This window comes from Hemitrygon akajei, chromosome 2 (genome assembly GCF_048418815.1).
Source record: "Hemitrygon akajei chromosome 2, sHemAka1.3, whole genome shotgun sequence".
In the NCBI taxonomy this organism is placed as follows: Eukaryota; Metazoa; Chordata; class Chondrichthyes; order Myliobatiformes; family Dasyatidae; genus Hemitrygon; species Hemitrygon akajei.
Window position 1 is genome coordinate 167,256,738 of NC_133125.1, and position 20,806 is coordinate 167,277,543.

Sequence of the window (20,806 nt, forward strand, 5' to 3'; positions counted from 1 at the left end):
TGCCAGCAAGTGCTTTCCACAAGTTGATTGCAGAGAAAAGAGGTTACATTGGTGTGGGGAGTTAGAAGGAATTAGTACATTTAAAGCGATTCATTTTAAACAAAAACTCTTATTGACGAATGAGGGCTTTCACTGGTAGAGGTAGATATAGGAGCAGCATTGGGCCATTCAGACCTTCGAGTCAGCTCTGCCATTCCGTCATGGCTGATCCCACATCCCGTTTAACACGATACAATTTCCTTATTGCCATATCCTTTGATGCCCTGACAGATCAGGAAATATCAAGTTCTGCCTTAAGTATACCCACAGACTTGGCCTCCACCACAGTCTGTCAGTGAGCATGCCGCAGATTCACTAGTCTCTGGCTAAAATAATCCCTCCTTACCTCCATAAAAGGTCTGCCCTCAATTTTGAGGCTGTGCCCTGTAGTTCTGGATACGCCCACCATAGAAAAATATCCTCCCAACATCCACCTTATCTAGTGCAGGTTACAGTGAGATCCCCCCACCCCCTGCATTCTTCTAAAATCCAGTGAGTACAGGCTCAAAGCTGCCAAACTCCTCATGTTAACCCCTTCATTCCTGGAATCATCCTTGTGAACCTCCTCTCCAATGACAACACATCCTTTTTGAGATATAGAACCCAAAATTGTTGACAGTACTCCAAGTGCAGCCTGACTAGTGTTTTATAAAGACTCAGCATTATCTCCTTTTATAGAAACATAGAAAACCTACAGCACAATACAGGCCCTTTGCCCCACAAAAGTTGTGCCAGACATGTCCCTGTCTTAGAAATTACTAGGGTTACCCATATCCCTCCTATTTTCCTAAGTTCCATGTACCTATCTAAAAGTCTCTTAAAAGACCCTATCATATCCGCCTCTAGCACCATTGCTGGCAGCCCATTCCACACACTCACCACTCTCTGTTTTTATTTTTTTTTAAAAGGAATAAAAAACAACTTACCCCTGACATCTCCTCTACACCCACTCCCAAGCACCTTAAACCTTAAACCTGTGCCCTCTTGTGGCAGCCACTTCAGCCCTCTGACTATCTGTTAAGCAGTTGTTCCTAAATTAAAGGGAAACCACAGACCTCAGTGGAGTATGATCAGGTGGCATCATTCCTAAGTCACTCTGCACCCCTGTTTGAACCATCTCCCCATTCAGATAATAGTCTGCAGTATTGTTTCTTTTACAAAAATGCATTATCATGCATTTCCAACACTGTATCTGCCACTTTTTTGCCCATTCTTCCAATTTGTATAAATCCTGCTGCAATCCCGTGGCTTCCCCAGCATTACATACCCCTCCACCTATCTTTGTATCATCCACAAACTTTGCCACTAAGCCATCAATTCCATTATCCAAATCATTGACAATGTAAAAAGCAGTGGTTCCAATATTAACCACTGAGGGACGCCACTGGGCACTGGGCACTGGCAACCAGAAAAGGCCCCTTTTATTTCCACACACTGCCTCCTGCCTATCAGCCATTCCTCTATCCATGCCAGTATCTTTCCTGTAATGCCAGAGGATTTTATCTTGTTACGCAGCCTCGTGTGTGGCATCTTATCAAATGCCTTCTGAAAATCCAAGTAAATGACATCCACTGCCTTTTCTTTGTCCACCCTGTTTGGTACTTCCTCAAAGAACTCTTGCCTGACAAATCTATTACATGGCTACAGAAAGCATGCTGACTCATTTTATCATTTGTCTCCAAGTACCCCGAAATCTCATTCTTAATAATAGACTCAAAAACACTTTCCCAACCATTGACCTATAATTTCCTTTCTTTTGCCTTCCTCCCTTCTTAAAGAGTGGAGTGACATTTGCAATTTCCAGTCCTCTGGGAGCATGCCAGAATCTATTGATTCTTGAAAGGTCACGACCAATGCTTTGGATACCTCTTCAGCAACCTCTCAAGACTCTGGGATGTAGTCCATCTGGTTCAGGTGACTTAACCACCTTAAGAACTTTCAGTTTGCCTAACACTTTTTCCTTTGCAATAGCAATGGCACTCACTCCTGCTCCCTGGCACTCGGAGACCTCTGGCACACTGCTAGTGTCTTCCACAGTGAAGCCTGATGCAAAGTACCTATTAAGTTCATCTGCCATTTCTTTGTCCCCATTACTACCTCACTAGCATCATTTTCCAGTGGTCCAATATCAGCTTTCACCTCCCTTTTACATTTTATATAACTGAAAAAACTTTTGGTATCCTGCTTTATATTATTTGTCCTCATATTTTATCTATTTCCTTGTTAGATTTTTTTAGTTGCCTTTTGTTGGATTTTAAAAGCTTCTGAATTGTCCAGCTCCCCACACACTTTAGCTATCTTATATACCTTTTCCTTGGGTTTTTATGCAGTCCTTAATTTCCCTTGTCAACCTCAGTTACCTACACTTGCCATTTGTCCTTATGAGTGGTAAACTTCTGTGGGACATATCTATCCTTGGATTTTCAGAAGGCCTTTGACTAGGTGCCACACATGAGGCTGCTTAGCAAGATGGAATTAGCAAGAGCCCATGGAATTACAGTGAATTACTAGCATAGGTGGAACATTGGCTGATCGGCAGAAAACAGAGTGGGAATAAAGGGATCCTATTCTGGCTGGCTGCCGGTTACCAGTGGAGTTCCACAGGCATTGTTGTTAGGACTGCTGCTTTTTATGATGTATGTCAATAATTTGTACTATGGGATTAATGGATTTGTGGCTAAATTTGCCAATGATACAAAGATAGGTGGAGAAGCGGATAGTGTTGAGGAAACAGCCTGCAGAGACTTGGATAGTTTAGGGGAATGAAATACAATGTTGGAAAGAATATGGTCATGCACTTCGGTGAGAGAAATAAATGGGCAGACTATTATTTAGATTGGGAGAGAATTCGAAATGCAGAGATGCAAAGGGACTTGGGCGTCCTTGTGCAGGATACCCTGAAAGTTAGCCTGCAGGTTGAGTTGGTGGTGAAGAAGGCGAATGCAATGTTAGCATTCATTAAGAGCTGGAATGTGATGTTGAGACTCTATAAGGTACTTGTGAGACCACACTTGGGGTATTGTGTGCAGTTTTGGGCTCCTTATTTTAGAAAGGATATACTGACATTGGAGAAGGTTCAGAGAAGATTCACAAGAATGATTCCAGGAGTGAAAGGGTTACCACATGAGGAACGTCTGGCAGCTCTTGGGCTGTATTCCCTGGAGTTCAGGAGAATGAGGGGGGATCTCATTGAAACATTCTGAAAGTTAAAAGGCCTGAACAGATTAGATATGGCAAAGTTATTTCTTATGGTAGGGGAGTCTAGGACTCGAGGGCATGACTTCAGGATTAAAGGACGCCCATTTAAAACATGTGGAGAATTACTTTAGTTGGTGGTAAATCTGGAATTTGTTGCCATGAGTGGCTGTGGAGGCCAAGTTATTTGGTGTATTTAAGGCAGAGGTAGATAGGTTCTTGATTAGCCAGGGCCTCAAACGATATGGGGAGAAGGCGGGAGTGGGGCTGACGGGAAAAATTGGATCAACCCATGATTGAATGGTGAAGCAGACTCCGTGGGCTGAATGGCCTATTTCTGCTCCCACATCTTACGGTCGTATGCTGTGCTTTGTGAACTATTCCCAGAAACTTCAGCCGTCTCTGCTCTCCTGTCATCCCCACCAGTATCCTCCTCCAATCTGCCTGGGCAAGCTCCTCTCATGCCTCAGTAATTCCCTTTATTCCATTGTGATACTGATACATGTGATTTATGCTTCTGGCTCTCAAATTGCAGTATGAATTCAATCATATTATGATCACTGCCTCCTAAGGGCTTTTTTCATTAAGCTCCCTAATCAGATCTGGGTTGTGACACAGCAGCCAATCTAAGATGGCCTTTCCCCAAGTAAGCTCAAGCACAAGCTGCTCTTTTTTAAAATGAAAGCGCTACCTTAAAGGCATTGAACAAATTCCCTCTCAGGCGATCCGACGCCAACCTGACTTTCCCAATCTCCTTGGATATTGTAGTCCCCCATTACAATTGTCATTACCCTTATTACATGCCTTTTCCAGCTCCCTTTGCAATCTCAACCCCATATCTTGGCTACTATTTAGAGGCCTATATATGATTCCACAGTTTTTTTTAATATATAGACAGTAGGTGCAGGATACCTCCATTCACTGTGATCTGGCTGATCATACACAATCAGTATCCCGTTCCTGCCCTCTCCCCATATCCCTTGACCCCGCAATCTATAAGAGCTCTATCTAACTCTCTCTTGAAAGCATCCAGAGACTTGGCCTCCACTGCCTTCTGGGGCAGAGCATTACTTTTGCAGTCACTGCAAAGATCACTCAAATGTCACTCAAAGATTCATCATTCTCTGGCCCTATGTCACCTCTTTCTGAAGATGTAACTTTATCTCTTACCAACAGAACTACACCACCTGTGCCTTCCTGCCTTTCCTTTCGATACAAAGTATATCATTTGATGTTAAGCTCCCAACTATGGCTGCCTTTCAGCCATGACTCAGTGTCATACTGACCAATCTCTGATTGCGCCACGAGTTCATCCACCTTACTCTGAATGCTTTGCGCATTAAAAACCAGCACCTTCAGTCCTGCATTCGTTTTTTCAGTTCTAACTGTGTCACAAAAGAAGGTTTCATGCAAGACACATCAGCATGTGTGGGTACTGCTAACTCAGGCATTGCTGGAAGGATAGTTTTCCTTTGAGTTCCATATCTCAGAAGTAAAGAATAACTTGAGCACGTTTATACCCTGGCTAGATGCTCAAACAGTCACATCATGTACTAATCTGTCACCCGTCTGAAACCATTTGGGATGAGCCTTCAGTTGTTCACCCATGTCATTTAATTGTGAGCTTCCATGTGAAAACTAAGCTTCCGAGGATAAGGGTTGAGTTACCTATGAAAGTGAGGCCGTTGTGTGGTAACTGACAGCTGTCTCTGGGACATTCTGGTCATCTGCCAGAAAGTTTTTATGGATTAAGCAAAATCTGAGTTCATTGCAGGGTATCTCTCCCTGGCAAACTTTTGTTCAACATGTTACTCTGATCAGAAAGTGAAATCTTCACGGCCTTTCTTTTTAAGCAAAGTAGCAGTGCTTGAGCGTAAAATCACTGGACGAGGTTAGTGTGCTGGAGACACCTCATCAAACACTTTTACTAAAATGGGCTCATTTAGGGGAGATTGGTGCCTTGTCTGTACTGTCCCGCACTATGCCTTGATTCCCTTTGAGTAACCTCTTGGCTGTCCAGTGAAGTGGTGTCCTGCATCCACTTTGCTCAATCCTCAGTTACTAACTTGGTTCCTAAAATCTGTTTCTTGCAACTTGTGTACTGAGCAACAATGATCATCTACAGTAGGGAATTCCAAAGATTCATAACCCTCTGACTAACCTTTCTCATCCCATTCTTTCAGCCTGAGAGCACCTCCAGCTCGGTATTTGCTAGCATTGGTATTGGCATCCTGTTGGCACCTGCCATGTAAGATCTTGAAGAATCTTGTGTTTCTTTGAAATCACTGCTATTGTGCAAAGCCAAATAGCATAGTCTAACTCTACTTGATCAGTACTATACATGTAATTGAACAGCTGGTTAATTTTGTACATTTGTCAGACAATGGCTTCTATATGTATCTGGATCGCACAGAAACAGGCCCTTTCGCCAATGATGTTTTGCAGTACTAATTAAGTTAATAATGTCCCTTCTGTCTGCCCGTGATCAGTATCCTTCAATTCTCTGCATACTCGTGTTTCTACTCATGAGCCTCTTAAACACTTCTGTCACATCTGCCCCATACATCTCCTTTAAATTTCTCCCCTCTTATTTAAATGCATACCCTTCAGTACGAGACATTGCAGCTCGGGGGAGAAAGGCACTGGCTGGATAATTACCATTCAACGCTGATGTGTCTGAACCTTTCCTGCAGATGCGGCAAGGCTTGGCCCAACCATCTGACTTCTACTCCTCTCCGCTGCAGCAGCCCAGTCAGAGCAACTACTTCACTGCACCGCCGATGTCCAGTGGCCCCCTCCACCAGGTATTCCTCAGCAGTGACTTTTGATGACGCGAATGTTGCTAGAAAAATCAGGCTATTAACATAGGAATGAATTGTCTAACACAACCTATCCCAAGGCCATTGCAGGTCTAAATTATTTAAGGTCTGGAGGAACATGGTGTGAAAGGAAAAATTTCTATCCTGATACGAGGCTTAAATGCACATGGGGTGCTGCAGCAAATGCAGCTGCCCTCTTATGTCAGGTCCATGCCACTCCAGCCTGATTTAGCTGAAAGTGTGGGTCAGCAGTGGATGTGTTTGGAAAGCATCAGCATAGGTGTTGGGGCTCACACCCTGCACTAGTCATACAAGGATGTGGTGTGACTGGAATTTAGAAGGATGAGAGGGGATCTGATTGAAACATACAAGATTATTAAGGGATTGGACACGCTGGAGGCAGGAAGCATGGTCCTGCTGATGAGTGAGTCCAGAATTAGAGGCCACAGTTTAAGAATAAGGGGTAGGCCATTTAGAACTGAGATGCGGAAAAACTTTTTCACTCAGAGTGGTGGATATGTGGAATGCTCTGCCCCAGAAGGCAGTGGAGGCCAAGTCTCTGGATGCATTCAAGAGAGAGATAGAGCTCTTATAGATAGCTGGGTCAAGGGATGTGGGGAGAGGGCAGGAATGGGGTACTGATTGTGTATGATCAGCCATGATCACAGTGAATGGCGGTGCTGGCTAGAAGGGCCGAATGGCCTGCGCCTGCACCTATTGTCTATTGACTGTAACTTGAAACTAGGGCAATTGTTATAAAATTAGAAGCCAGCAAAGTCATAGTTCAGACTAATGCTACATTGTAATTACTAACAATTTAAGGCTTTGGTGACGGGGATTCTAACTCCTGATTTGGTCCTTTTTTTTGTCATTGTTCATTACTTTGAACCCCTCGCCTCGTTTCTCTTTTCCTGTGCTTACTGCAGAATGCTTTTATCAACAGATGTTGGTGCCTATGTTGGGTTCCCAGTTGTCAGTCCCTGGGTTTGGATCCATGCAGCAACCCCTGGTTCAACTTCCGCAGTCTCTGCATCAGTCACAGGCGCAAACCGTCCCTCCAGGTGCTCCCAGACGAGTACTTCACTCCAGCTTTCATACCACTGCACCTACTCTAGGAAGAGAGGTTGAGGAAAACATTACTTTTTTTTTTTCCAAAATGCTTCAAATTTCAGTATGAGATTGTTATTGAATGTTAAGCAGAATGATTTTTTTTATGTGCAGGTCAATCCAGTGGATCCGAAGTCATTTCATTTGGACAGAAAGATGAATCAGTCTCCTGGTGCACTTGGATATACTGTTCCATCACCTACAATGTTCAGGTGAGAAGTTGGTAACTCCCTTATTTGTACCATGTCTTTTTCTTTCTTTGCAAGGGGGCTATGCCTATCACTCCTACTGAAGCATACTGAGCTGCAAACGGCAGCTCGCCAGAGTCCTCTATCCGAGGCTAGTCTTTAAGTTGTCCCCATGTTCAAACTCAAATTTGTTATCAGAGTACATACATGTCACCACATACAACCATGAGATTCCTTTTCTGTGGGGCTGGAGCAAATCTGTAGAACCGTAACTGTAAACATCAAGAAATGTAAACTGCAAATGCAGATATAAATAAATAGCACTAAATAACAAGCATGAAATAACAATACAAGAGTCCTTAAATGAGTGTAGTGATCCCTTTTGTTCAAGAGGCTTTCGGTTGAGGGGTAATAACTGTTCTTGAACCTGGTGGTGTGAGTCCTGAGGCACCTGCACCTTCTACCTGATGGCAGCTGTGAGGATCTTTTGATGGATGCTGCTTTTCTATAGCACCATTTTGTGTAAATGTGCTCAATGGCTCAGAGGATTTTACCCGTGATGTACTGAGCTTGAATCCATTATCTTTTGTTGAATTTTCCGCGCACAGGCATTAGTGTTCCCATACCAGGTTGTTATGCAGCCAGTCAGCACACTTTCCACCATGCCATGGTTTTTGATGTCTGCCAAACCTCCACAGACTCCAGAGGTGCTGTTGTTTTTTCTTCACAATATTTATATGATGAGCCCAGGACAGGTCCTCTGGAATAGTGACACCTAGAAATTTAAAGTTACTGATGCTCTCCTGAAATCTACAATCAATTCCTTGGTCTTAATGACATTGAGTGAGAGGTTGTTATTACACTACACAGCCAAGTATTCAATCTCCCTCCTGTATGCTGATTCATGACCTCCTTTGATACAGCCCACACAGTGGTGTTGTCAGCAAATTTGTAGGTGATGTTGGAGCTATACTTAGCCACGTGTAGCCCATCTTCTCGGTGAAGTCTTTTCCTCTCCTAGGAATGAGGTCTTTGGAGCTTCTGTTGGCATTTGTGTAGCTCTGGGTTTTTTAATGGGATGAGGGTATCCAACCCACCTCTTTCAAAGCCAGATTTGGACCTGTACATGGCAGATTTGCTGTAGTTTAGAGTGATGCAAGTTTTGCTGAGAGTGTGAGAGGATATATTTAAGAAGGGAGGAAGGCAAAAGAAAGGCTATTATAGGCCGGCTAGACTAACCTCAGTGGTTGGAAAAATGTTGGAGTCTATTATTGAAAATAAGGATTCTGAGTACTTGGAGACTAATGGTAAAATAAGTCAATGTCAGCATAGTTTCTATAAAGGAAAATCTTGCCTGGGGAATCTTCAAATGAAATAACAAGCAGGGAGGACAAAAGAGGCAATGGAAGTCATTTACTTGAATTTTCAGAAGGCAGTTAATAAGGTGCTACACATGAGGCTGCTAAACAAGATAAAATCTTAAGGTGTTACAGGAAAGATACTGGCATGGATAGAGGACTGACAGGCAGGAGGCAGTGAGTGGGAACAAAAGGGGTCTTTTCTAGTTGGCTGCCAGTGATTAATGGTGTTCTTCGGGTCAGTATTGGAATCACTACTTTTCACTGTTTCCCAGTGATTTGGATAACGGAATTGATGGCTTTGTGGCAAGTTAAAAGGATGGGCAAAAAGTGGCAGATGGAATACAGTGTTGGGAAATGTATTATAATGGATTTGGTAAAAGGATCAATAGTGCAGACGATTATCCAAATGGGGAGATGGATTAAAGATCAGACGTGCAGAGGGACTTGGAGTACTCGTGCAAGACTTCACAGTTGGTTAACCTACTATTTGAATCTGTGATGAAGAAGGCAAATGCAATGTTTGCATTTATTTCAAGAGGAAGAGAATATAAAAGCAAGGAGTTAATGCTGAGACTTTATGAGACACTAGTTAGGCCGCACTTGGATATTGTCAACCATTTTGGGCACTGTATCTCAGAAAGGATGTGTTGTCAATGTGTTCTAGGTGTTCTTGTACATCAGTCAGTGAAAGCAAGTAGGCAGTGAAGAAAGCTAATGGCATGCTGGCCTTTATAATAAGAGGAATTGAGTATAGGAGTAAAGATAGATAGATAGATACTTTATTCATCCCCATGGGGAAATTCAACTTTTTTTTTCCAATGTCCCATACACTTGTTGTAGCAAAAACTCATTACATACAATACTTAACTCGGTAATAATATGATATGCATCTAAATCACTAACTCAAAAAGCATTAATAATAGCTTTAAAAAAAGTTCTTAAGTCCTGGCAGTTGAATTGTAAAGCCTAATGGCATTGGGGAGTATTGACCTCTTCATCCTGTCTGAGGAGCATTGCATCGACAGTAACCTGTCGCTGAAACTGCTTCTCTGTCTCTGGATGGTGCTATGTAGAGGATGTTCAGGGTTTTCCATAATTGACCGTAGCCTACTCAGTCTACAGCTGTACAGGGCCCTGGTGAGTCCCCACCTGGAGTATTGTGTGCAGTTTTGGTCTCCAAATTTGAGGAAGGACATGCTTGCTATTGAGGGAGTGCAGCGTAGGTTCACAAGGTTAATTCCCAGAATGGCGGGACTGTCATATGTTGAAAGATTGGAGTGACTGGGCTTGTATACACTGGAATTTAGAAGGATGAGAGAGGATCTGATTGAAACATATAAGATTATTAAGGGATTGGACACGCTGGAGGCAGGAAGCATGTTCCCGCTGATGGGTGAGTCCAGAACTAGAGGCCACAGTTTAAGAATAAGGGGTAGGCCATTTAGAACAGAGATGCGGGAAAACTTTTTCACCTAGAGAGTGGTGGATACGTGGAATGCTGTGCCCCAGAAGGCAGTGGAGGCCAAGTCTCTGGATGCATTCAAGAGAGAGTTGGATAGAGCTCTTATAGATAGCGGGGTCAAGGGATATGGGGAGAGGGGAGGAACGGGGTACTGATTGTGTATGATCAGCTATGATCACAGTGAATGGCAGTGCTGGCTAGAAAGGCTGAATGGCCTACTCCTGCACCTACTGTCTATTGTCATTGGAGAGAGTCTAGAGGAAGTTCACAAGGATTATTCCAGGAATGAAGGGGTTAATATATGAGGAGCATTTGACAACTTTGGGCCTGTACTTTCTGGGATTTAGAAGAATGCAGGGGATCTCGATGAAACCTGCTGAATATTGAAAGGACTAGATAGGGTGGATGTGGAGAGGATGTTTCCTATGATGGTGGTATCCAGAACTAGAGGGCAGAGCCTCCGAATTGAGGGGTGACCTTTGAGAACAGGGGTAAGCAGAACTCTTTTTAGCCAGAGTGTGGTGAATCTGTGGAATGCTCTGCCACAAACTGCGGTGGAGGCCAAGTCAGTGGGTATATGTAAAGTTGAAGTTGATAGTTTCCTGATCGGTCAGGGCATCAAAGGATATGTGAGAAGACTGCTGTATGGGGTTGAGTGGGATTCGCAATCAGCCATGATGGAATGGCGGAGCAAACTCAATGTGCTGAATGGCCTAATTCTGCTCCTATGTCTTGTGGTCTAACTTCTGCTTTAAATATACCTGATGACTTGGCCTCCACAGCTGTTTATGATTATGGATGCCACAGATTCACTAGCCTCTAGGTAAAGGGATTCCTTCTCATCTGTTTTAAAGGTACATCGTTTTATCCTGAGCCTGTGTCCTCTGGTCCTAGATTCCCCTACTATAGGAAACATCACATCCACTCCATCTCAGCTTTTCAATAGTTGAAAGGTTTCAATGACATTCCATTCTCCCCATTCTTTTAAATTCTTGAGTATAACCCCACAACCCCTTCCTCAATGGCCTTTTGTTTCACCACTTCTACACTTTCTTTCTTGGTCTGTTGCAGTTTTTCAACCCCAATATGTTGATAGTTCACCCCACACCCTCTCCCCAGCCATATATTCTGCTCTACCCGCTTGGAGATTGTCCTTTTCTATGAGCCACCATCTATCCACTGAAGTTTGGAAGAATAGAAGTTTATCTTTCTGAGCCAGGAATTATTAATAGGGATTGGCAAAGTGGATAGTGAGAAGCTCTTTCCTATGTAGAGTAAGTGTTACTCAGGATAAGAGATTGGACACAGTACTGAGACAAGAAAATCCTTCATGGAGAAGCTGTCTATCTCTGGAATATTCAATTGCTCAGTATACTTAGGGCAAAGATCACCTAACATGAGAATTTGAGGTTTGTTTAGGAGCATAAGCAAGGTAGAAAATTGGCTGTGATCATATTAAAGCCAAAAGAGGTTGGAGGTGCTTTACAGTGTCAACTTACTTGCAGTTTGAGCTTAGCTCAGGAACGAGGCCTTTGACCCACGATGTCTATGCCAAGCATGATACCCTTCTAATCTAATCCATTTGGCCTGCCCATATTCCACTGTACCCCCATTTATGGCATTTTCTTGTGCCTATAAAAATTACCTTTTGAATGCCACAATGCTGCTTGCTTTCAACACATACCCTGGCAGTATGCTTCAGGCATCTGCCTCTGCGCTTTCAGAAAAACATCTTGCATTGCACATCATGTTTACACTTTCTCTGCTCTTCTCCCCACCCATTTTAAAGCAATCTTGTGCCCTGGGGAAAGGGTTGTGGTAAATTTGTTCTTACCTTTATTTTGCATTCTTGTGTTCCTTGACATTTGCATTGTTATTGATAAGTTTGTTGGTTCGTTCAGTCTGTGACACACTGATACTTGATTAGGTTCTTGATTAGCCAGGGCATCAAAGGGTATGGATGCGGTGAAAGCAGGGGACCGGGGATGACTGGAAGAATTGGATCAGCCATGATTGAATGGCGGAGCAGACTCGATGAGCCAAATGGCCTACTTCTTCTGCTCCTATATTTAATGGTCCTGTGGCCAATGTGTGAGTTAAGCTTGATTTTAACAAATATGTTTGTGTCCTCACTAACAGGCAAGGTCCTAGGGGACTGGGGATTAGCCAATGTTGTGCCTTTGTACAAGATAAAAAATTGGAATAATCCAGATAATTGTACATCACTGACATAATTGTACATCAGTGGTAGGGAAGCTGTTGGACAGGATACTGGGGGATGAGTTTTATCCACATTTTGAAAGGCATGGACTTCAGACAATAAACATGGTTTTCTGAAGGGGAGGCTTTTGAGTGTTTTTTTTTTAAAGAGTTGACAAAGGAGCTTGAGGATTAAACAGTGCATGTTATCCAAATTAAGGCATCTGATAAAGTTTTTCATGGCACATTAATTCAGAATACATGGGATCCATAGTGAATTGCAAGGTTGGATTTAGAACTGGTTTGATTGTGGAAGGCTGTTATTTTGGCTGCAAGTCTGTGACCAGTGGTATTCTGCAAGGATCAGTGCTAGGACCTTGGTGTGATGTACATCAATGATTTGGATGAAACAGTAGATGGGTGGATTAGCAAGTTTGTGAGTGACACCAAGATTGGTTGAGTTGTGGTTCATTTAAAAGACTATTTATATGGAGTGTAAGTGGCTGAATAGTAGTGGAATTGGACAGCTTGGTGGAGTTTGAGGCTTTTAGGGAGACACATGAAAGGAATAGGGATAACGGGGGACATTTAATATAAATTGACATTGAAATTGGCACGTCATCGTGAGCTGAATGGGCTGTCCAGTGCTTGTACATTCTATGCTTTAAGCCATAAACATTCCAGCAGGTTTTTTGGACAGTGGCAGAAGTCTCAGTGTAAAGGCTGATTTATACTTATACGTTGCATCTACGCTGTAGGTACCGTGTACCCGTACGCTGTAGGTGACATGCATCTCCCCAAAAATCTCATGTCATGGTTGCAGACCGCAACAACTGTGATTGGTGCGCTTGGTAGCATCGCATTTCCTCCGACGCATTTCCGGTTGCTTCTTCTCCGCCATGTCTGTACACCAATGCGAAACAGATGAACCAAATCGTCAAATCTACCTGCCGACATGCGAAAATGTTTGAAATGCATTTCCTTGTCCGTGTCTGTCATGAAGAAACTCAACACAGTGGCATAGAAACCCCACCACCAACTAGAGTTTTGGCACACACCAACTGTGGTGTAGCCCATACGCACAAGTATAAATCAGACTTTAGTACTGTCAGTTTGTTTCCTTTAAGGGAATTGGCTTCCAGGTGGATGAGGTGATGAAGATTTTTGTTATGCCAATGACGGTTGGAAAGGCCTGATAGTGTATGTGGAGAAAATGTTTCCTATAGCGGGGGAGACTAGGATCAAAGGGCACAACATCAGAATAAAAGGACTTTATTTCGAGCTAAGATGAGGGGGAATTCTTTCACCAGGTGGTGGTGAATCTGTGGAATTCATTGACAGGCAGCTGTGGAGGCCAAGTCATCGGGTATATTTAAAGTGAAGGTTGATAGTTTTTTTTGAGGGGCTGAATGGCCTAATTCTGCCTGAAGGTGGTGGGGACAGTTGCTGAGATAATCATCTGGATTGCTAGAGAATGGAAGCCTACAGATGAGGTTGATAGGATGGATGAAGCTGGTGATTGGTATCAATAGTTGGCATTTAGAGGGCAGGCTCAAGCTTCTGTTTGTGCTGCCCAATTTTATGGTAGTCCTTGCCCTGGCACTTGCATTTGTAAAAGAAGAATGCAGAATGAGGGGATGATGTCAGACTTGTGGTTAGCTTTGTAGCTTACTACAGTGAAGAATTGTATCTGTGATTCTTGAAGTTTGTGTCTCCGTAACCCTAATGCTAGAGCCATTCCAAGTGTTAACAATTCAATGCATTCTTCCTCATTGTCAGGGCTAGACTTTGCAGACAGCCTTTCTTGGAGTAGGCCAGCTGAAGGGTGTGAGTACAGATATGTGGGGTTGAGAACAAGCATGCACTCCCTGAAGCTTTCACCTGTGTTTTTCTTCCTCCCCCAGGCCTGGCACAACGAGTCCGAGGGGCAAATCCCCTGGACCAATCCAATGTGGCATCAATCCATTGCTCTGTTTCAGGGGGAATGTGTCACAGCAGGTAACTATCCTTATGTTCTGTATGTGTTCCTTCTCCAGTTCCCACTTGGACATGTGTCCTCATTTGAATCAATTCAGAGTAATATTGGTCAGGAATGTAAAACCAGTTCTTTTAGATTCCCACTTGGTAGGTTTGGTTAGTATTATCTTGAGATAATCAGGTATTTTTGTCTTCAAGGATCCCTTTTTTAATTTCTTTCAGTGCAATGAAAAGTAAAGTGTTGAAATAACCTGTGACTCCTTGATTTGCATTGTATTCAAATTTGTGGCAAACACCACCCTGGTTCTCCTTGGCTCATGAGTACTGAACTCTGTACAGGAACTGTAGCAAGTGGCCAAATATTCCATGTTGAATGTCTGGTGAAGCACAGTAACTTTTCAGCTGTGACCTGCCTAGGATGGCCCCACATACATTTATCGGCAGGGTCATATTCACCTCATCCTCCCCATTGAAGATTTGCCCTTAAGATAGCTCGTCTTGGACAGGGCCACAACAGTAGGATAACCAGATCTCTAATATAGTGCAAGACAAGACCTTTTATTCTAGATTTTTCAATTTCTGGAAAGCCAGATTAATGAAGCAAGCAGACAGTCTTGCCACCATCATGCAGATCTGTCTGTAGATCACAAAGAATGAGGTATGAACAGAACGTGGTCGGGTCTACAACCCAAGCAGAACATTGCCATCTGTCAATGCCAGACATGCCCTGCACTCGAGGCGCTCTAAGCAGTGTGATTCAACTATCCCAGAAATCCGCCAGTGTTTGTAGTTGATCTCATTTACATTGAAGAAGCTGTCAAGTGCAGCACAGATCCACTTGGAAATCTGTACCCACCGCATAAAGCTGAATGAACAAAAGCAATTATTTCAATGGAGAATCGAGAGGCAACACTCAAAATGCTGGAGGAACTCTGACTTGATATGAAGGTTCTTGGCTCGATTATGACAACTGTATAGATGCTGCCTGACCTACTGAGTTCCTTCAGTATTGTACATGTGAAGTATCAGCCCTTTAGTGCGACAGAGATGGCAGTTACAAAAGGCAGGAAATTATTTTTTGATTGTAGAGTCCTGGTCGCACTGCATTGTTGAAACCAGGCAGGGTAGTTTAGACTGTGTGGACTGGCTTTTGAAAATTATATGCTCAATTTCTTTTAGATTGTGTCTCAGTACACTGTAAAATGCTGAGGCTTTAAAAAAATGTTGGTCAGACCACACTTGGAGTTTTGTGAGCAGTTTTGGGCCCCTTACCTTAGAGAGATGTGCTGACATTGGAGTGAGTCCAGAGGAAGTTCATTGAGAATGATCCCAGGAATGAATGGGTTGATGTTTGAGGAACATTTGATAGCTCACTGGAGTTAAGAATGAAGTTCTCAAGTGAATACTGGAGAGGATGCTTTTGATCGTGGGGTCTCTAGGACCAGAGAGCGCAGTGTTAGAATAGAAATGTATCCCTTTAGAACGGGAGGAATTTCTTTAGCCTGAGGGTAGTGACTCAATGCCACAGGTGGTTGTGGATGCCAAGTAGTTGGCTATATTTAAAGAGGAGGCTGGTAGCTTCTTGATTAGTAAATGTGTCCACGGTTATGGGGCGAAAGCGGGGGGAAATGGAGTTGAGAGTGATATAAATCAGTCATGCCCATGATTAAATGGCAGAGCAGACTCGATGGGTTGAAGGGCCTAATTCTGCTCCTGTGTCTATGTTACTGTAGTTGTATTTCCCAGCCTTTATAATATGACCTGTACTGCAAAGGACAAGAAGCCTGAAGACCCACACTCAACATTGTAGGAACAGCTTCTTCCCCTCTGTGGGCTGTGAACACTACCTTGCTATTCCTGTTGTGCAGTATTTATTTATTATTGCAACTTGCAGTCTTGCACTGTGATGCTGTCACTGAACAAACTTTGAATTGTCAATGATAATAAACCTGGCTCTGATACTAGAGAAAAAGAACTTGTTTAAAATTCGATGAAAGTACCAGGCTCAGCTGGGATGATCTTTAGAGTTAAATATTGTGCATTCACTCTCTGGGGTCTCGCTAGACTGTTTAAGTGCTACGTATTTGTGGGCTGCATACAGGTTTGCATTGTTAAGAGGTTTAAGTTAATGGGGTATTTTTCCAGTAAATATGCTGTATTTTGCTATTAGCTTCAGGGCTGACTATTTAGGTAGGGCAGGAATACCAGTGTGGTGATTTAAACAGAGGTGTGTCTCAATGAGCTTTTCCTTTCTTGTTTCTTCAAACTTTCTCGGCAGGCAAAGCAACGAGCCGAAGTGCTGCAGAGCACCCAAAGGTTCTTCGAGAGAGTGACACCCCGCAGCAGCTGTAACAACAATCCCAGCTCTCTCCCTGCCACCGAGCAGCAGGAAGGAGATGCCCTTGCATCACACAAGGACGAGAAATCTTCGGGTAACCCCAAGCCAGTGCGGACGGGGCCCATCAAGCCCCAGAGTGTGAAGCCGCAGGATGAGAAACTGTAACAAGCGATTAGAGACTGCAGCCTCTCAAAACTGAAGCAATCTACATTTAAGGGGTTCTGTTTGTCAGTCTCAAAGAAATATGGCTTTTGTTTTTAGAAAGAAAAAAAAGATGAAATGTGACTGATGTCAGTGGACTACACAAGTGGTTCGTGAACGAGAGCCAACTCCAGCAGCTTCAACCTGTGTGAGAGTGAAGCTGAACTAGGAGGAAGCAATAAGGGAGAAGAGGCCTTTCTAAAGAAAAAAAAGACTCTAGATTTCTTTACCATAATGAAGCATTCATCTTATTGGTAACTAGCAAGTCCTTGTAGATCTACTTAATAAATGCCAATCCCTTATAAGGCAGCTGCTTTCTTTGAGGGACAAACCGTGTAAAGACTAGAATCGGTTTGAACACAAGGTGTTTAGAATAAGAGGGCCACTCAGTGAGTCGAGCATTTCAGAAGTAATGTGGACAGATCTCTCTAGCTTCTGTCTTGTCTATGTTCCAAAACGGTTGTGAATGTTTGCAAATGGTGGTAGATGGGTACAAATGACTGTTTCCATTGCTGTTTTTACTGTGTGGTGTCACACTATTAAGAGGCATGTTTGCCAGTGTTGAGGAGTGTAATAGACGCTAGATGAGCTAGACGTCTTCCCTCGTTCCTCTAACCTATTCATTCCCTGTTTTTCCACCCTTGCCCTCCCAATCCCCTCAAAAAAGAACAGGGGGTTTTCTTTAAATTTGTTTTCCCCTCTCCCCGGCATTGCATTTTGTCAAATTGCAGGCACACACAGTTCAGGGAAGGTGAATATGCCAGGTTTCAAATTCGACCCTTGCCTTGCTGTTGGAGCGTCTGTGATGTCAAGTCTCTAACACTGAGCAAAGAATTTGGATTTCTGACCTGAAATAATATTAGTTACAGGTTCTGTGAACTCAAAACAGTAGGACTGGTGATTTTCAGAGTAATGACTGTCAGTGTTGAGTGTCCTTGACAGTGTTGCTGTTGCATCCCAAGTAGCAGCGTTAAAATCAGCAGAGAAAAATATCCCTAAAGTACTAGGCAGCTGCTTTTCCTATCTCAGCAGAGCAGTGGCAATGTGAGGAATCTACAATTCATCCCATGGATGGTGAGGCGGTGGCTAAGGATCTGAGAATTGGAACAGATTGCTCCCTTATTACCGGATGGAAACCAGTTTGTAATCTCTTCCTTTTCCTCTGACTTGGAAGCAAAGCTCAAATGATGCAATATCTGGAAGAGGGTCACCTAGTGTTGAAGCACTGATTTACAGCCAAATGTTTTATTTGCACCCCCCCCCCACCCCCGAGAGAGAGCTTCTGCTCCATTGCCACACTCCAACCTCCTGATCTGGGAGTGGGAGGCATGGTGAGGTACAGCAGTCAACTTCTTCAGACCAATCAGCCTTGATATCATTGGAAATATCAGTATGAATGAACAGGGCTAGTGTGTTGGTATAGAAGAACTGGTGGTGTGCATCTCCTGCTTTTGCTGTTTGTGTAGAATAGATTTGGGAAGGCAGGTATTTGTCTGTACAACTGTTGTGAAATATTTTATCTTGAATGATAACTGCAAGGAAAGTGACTTGTTTCCTTGCAGGTTCAATAGAGATTTGTGGCTTTGAGTTTAATGGGATTAATTGAGCAGGTTAGTTTTGCTACATTTTTGATTTTGATCCAATTTTGATTTTGTGCTCTGGGTATGAGATGCACCTTTCTCTGGGAGAAATCAACCTGAGGCAAATGCATGTCTGTGGATGGATAAGTGATGTTCCTGTACTACCATTTCCTACAGCATGGGGTTAAGTACTAACCACTGCAGCACACAGGTGACCCAGTTCTACAGAGACTGGAGCAAGTGGTCAAAGTGGAGGTTCATTAACTTGACTCACTGATCATGTGGCAACTTGAAGAGTCAGACTGTCACCCCTTCAGAACAAATAGTGCAGGGTTTCAAACACATTTACTGTTCTACCGTTGTCTATTTTATCCCCCAATTGCACTTGGTGCTTCAAATGTGAGTGATAAGGGTGGGTTCCCAACTTTTGAAGAAATGCCAAGCTTGCAATTTGTCTTTATACCGCTGCCTCATTGGAATCTGACGCTCAGAGTGCCTGCTGAGCTGATCCAGTACTGGCGTCATTTTTTTTACAAGATCGCGATCTCCTCCCCAAAACCTAGGTCCTAAGAACGCACAGGCTCATTGTTGTGCTCTCATCTCCCTTGGGCTGGTAGTGTGTGAAATATCTGCTCCCAAGCAACAAGGGCAAAACTTAAGGTTTCTCATCAGATATTAAGGGACAGTTCATTCTCTTATTCTCTCAGCCCACCCCAACCCACTTTAATGTGACCCCCTCAACTTTTGAGCACCTGCAAGAAACTTTAGACTGTTATCACTGCTTGGAAGCTTCAGGTTACAGAAACAGTTCCCCACCCAACCAGTACTTTTGTGACAGTCTGCATTGCTTAACTATTAAGGTACCATAAAAGCCCACCTTGTGTAGCATTGAGTGATGCAGGTCACCAGAGTGGGGTGCTTGGACATGTTGAGGTGCCATTAAGGGTACAGCTAAGGTAGGTGAGATTGCCATTGGTGAGTCACTACTTTGAAATGTTTTCTGTGCCAGATCTGCTGTGCTGCCCAAAGCTGGAGTAGCAATAAATGATTAACGTACACAAATCAGTTAGACACATTACAAGTAGTGAAAGAGTTTGAGCTTCACTTTATGTAACACAACTTTCAAAACTGAGTGAGTGCTGATTGATTGATGCCTTCCATTTCTGGCCACATCATTTGAGGTGGGAATACAGTGAGCATGGGGGGCTGAGTGTGGACAAACTACATTCCCAGGTGACACTTTCCAGTGAGAGATGCAGGGGATCTGTTTTGTTTTTCATTTTAGAGAAAGCCAAACCAACATTTGTACCGACCTATCACTATTTTAAACCGTTCATGTTCAAAGTAAATAAAATGATGGGGAGGGAGGAAATGCAAGCAAAGGGAGAGACGGGGTGGGGTACCGGGGGAAAACAAATCCTTTTCGTGATTGTGTGTGACCTCATTTGTGATGGGCCACAATTGTTCTTTGAAGATTCACTAGTTGAAAAGCTCTCTGCTGCATTGTTTGCCTGGCTCCACTTTCATGTACTGTCACACAGTGTAATTTATAATCCTAATAAAAGTGGCTGTTTCGAGGGCTGCAGCAAACCCGCTCCTCAATATTTCACACCACTACTTCTGTTTGTTCTTAGCAGTGGGGGTGAGGGGGAGGGAGAAGGGTCACCACTGACACTTGAAAGTGACTGGACATGTTGCTCGGATGAGTTTGTGTCCTGGAGATTTAAATTCTAATATTTATAGCAGAATTTAATAGTGACCCTTTAACTCCAGTGATGGTTCAAGCATTTTGTGTTTTAAACCATTCAGCAGGCATCATCAGTGGAAGGAAGAGCATTTGTTTCCGTTCAGAATATTTGTCTACAACCTGAAGCGTTAACTGTTTCTCTCTGAAGAAACTGCCTGACCTGCTGAGTGTTGATGCATTTCACTGTATGATTTGGTCAATGCACTGAATCTTTCTTTTCTCCTATTTGTGGTTTTAAGCATCTGCAGTTTTAAAGGTTAGCTTCATTTGCCATACATACATTGAAATACCAACACAGTCGGGATGTGCTTGGTGAAACCTGCAAGTGTTGCATGCCCACAACTTACTAACTCGTCTTAACCACCCTATCAATTTGCATGGCAACTTTGAGGGATCTAGGGACAACAGACCCCAAGAGCTCTCTGTTCCTCCAGCGGTAATGTCAGCCTTCTCCCGCCACGTAGTGAGTGGGCCTGGCACATGAGGCCAGAATAAGGGTGGAGTTGGAAAGGACAGGCAGAGAGACAGAATCCAATATTCAACCACGTTTGTGATTGTGATGATAAATGGGAACAACAATTGAATTGAGGAAG

At 43.3% G+C, this 20,806-nt stretch overlaps 1 protein-coding gene across 7 annotated transcripts in view; it reads left to right on the forward strand.

Moving 5' to 3' along the window:
• LOC140718277 (protein PRRC2A-like) overlaps positions 1-20,075 on the forward strand; it is a 132,583-nt gene extending 112,508 nt beyond the window's left edge. For 4 of the 7 annotated variants that reach the window (XM_073031802.1, XM_073031821.1, XM_073031857.1 and 1 more), the window contains 5 exons: positions 5,928-6,038; positions 6,997-7,176; positions 7,254-7,372; positions 14,275-14,368; positions 16,626-20,075. In XM_073031802.1, coding sequence (XP_072887903.1) covers positions 5,928-6,038; positions 6,997-7,176; positions 7,254-7,372; positions 14,275-14,368; positions 16,626-16,850 — 729 coding nt within the window. In that variant the 3' untranslated portion in view covers positions 16,851-20,075. Of the gene's footprint in view, positions 1-5,927; positions 6,039-6,996; positions 7,177-7,253; positions 7,373-12,098; positions 12,263-14,274; positions 14,369-16,625 lie in introns of all 7 variants that reach the window. The other 3 variants (XM_073031812.1, XM_073031838.1, XM_073031829.1) reach the window with 3 other exon arrangements.
• Positions 20,076-20,806: the final 731 nt, after the last annotated feature.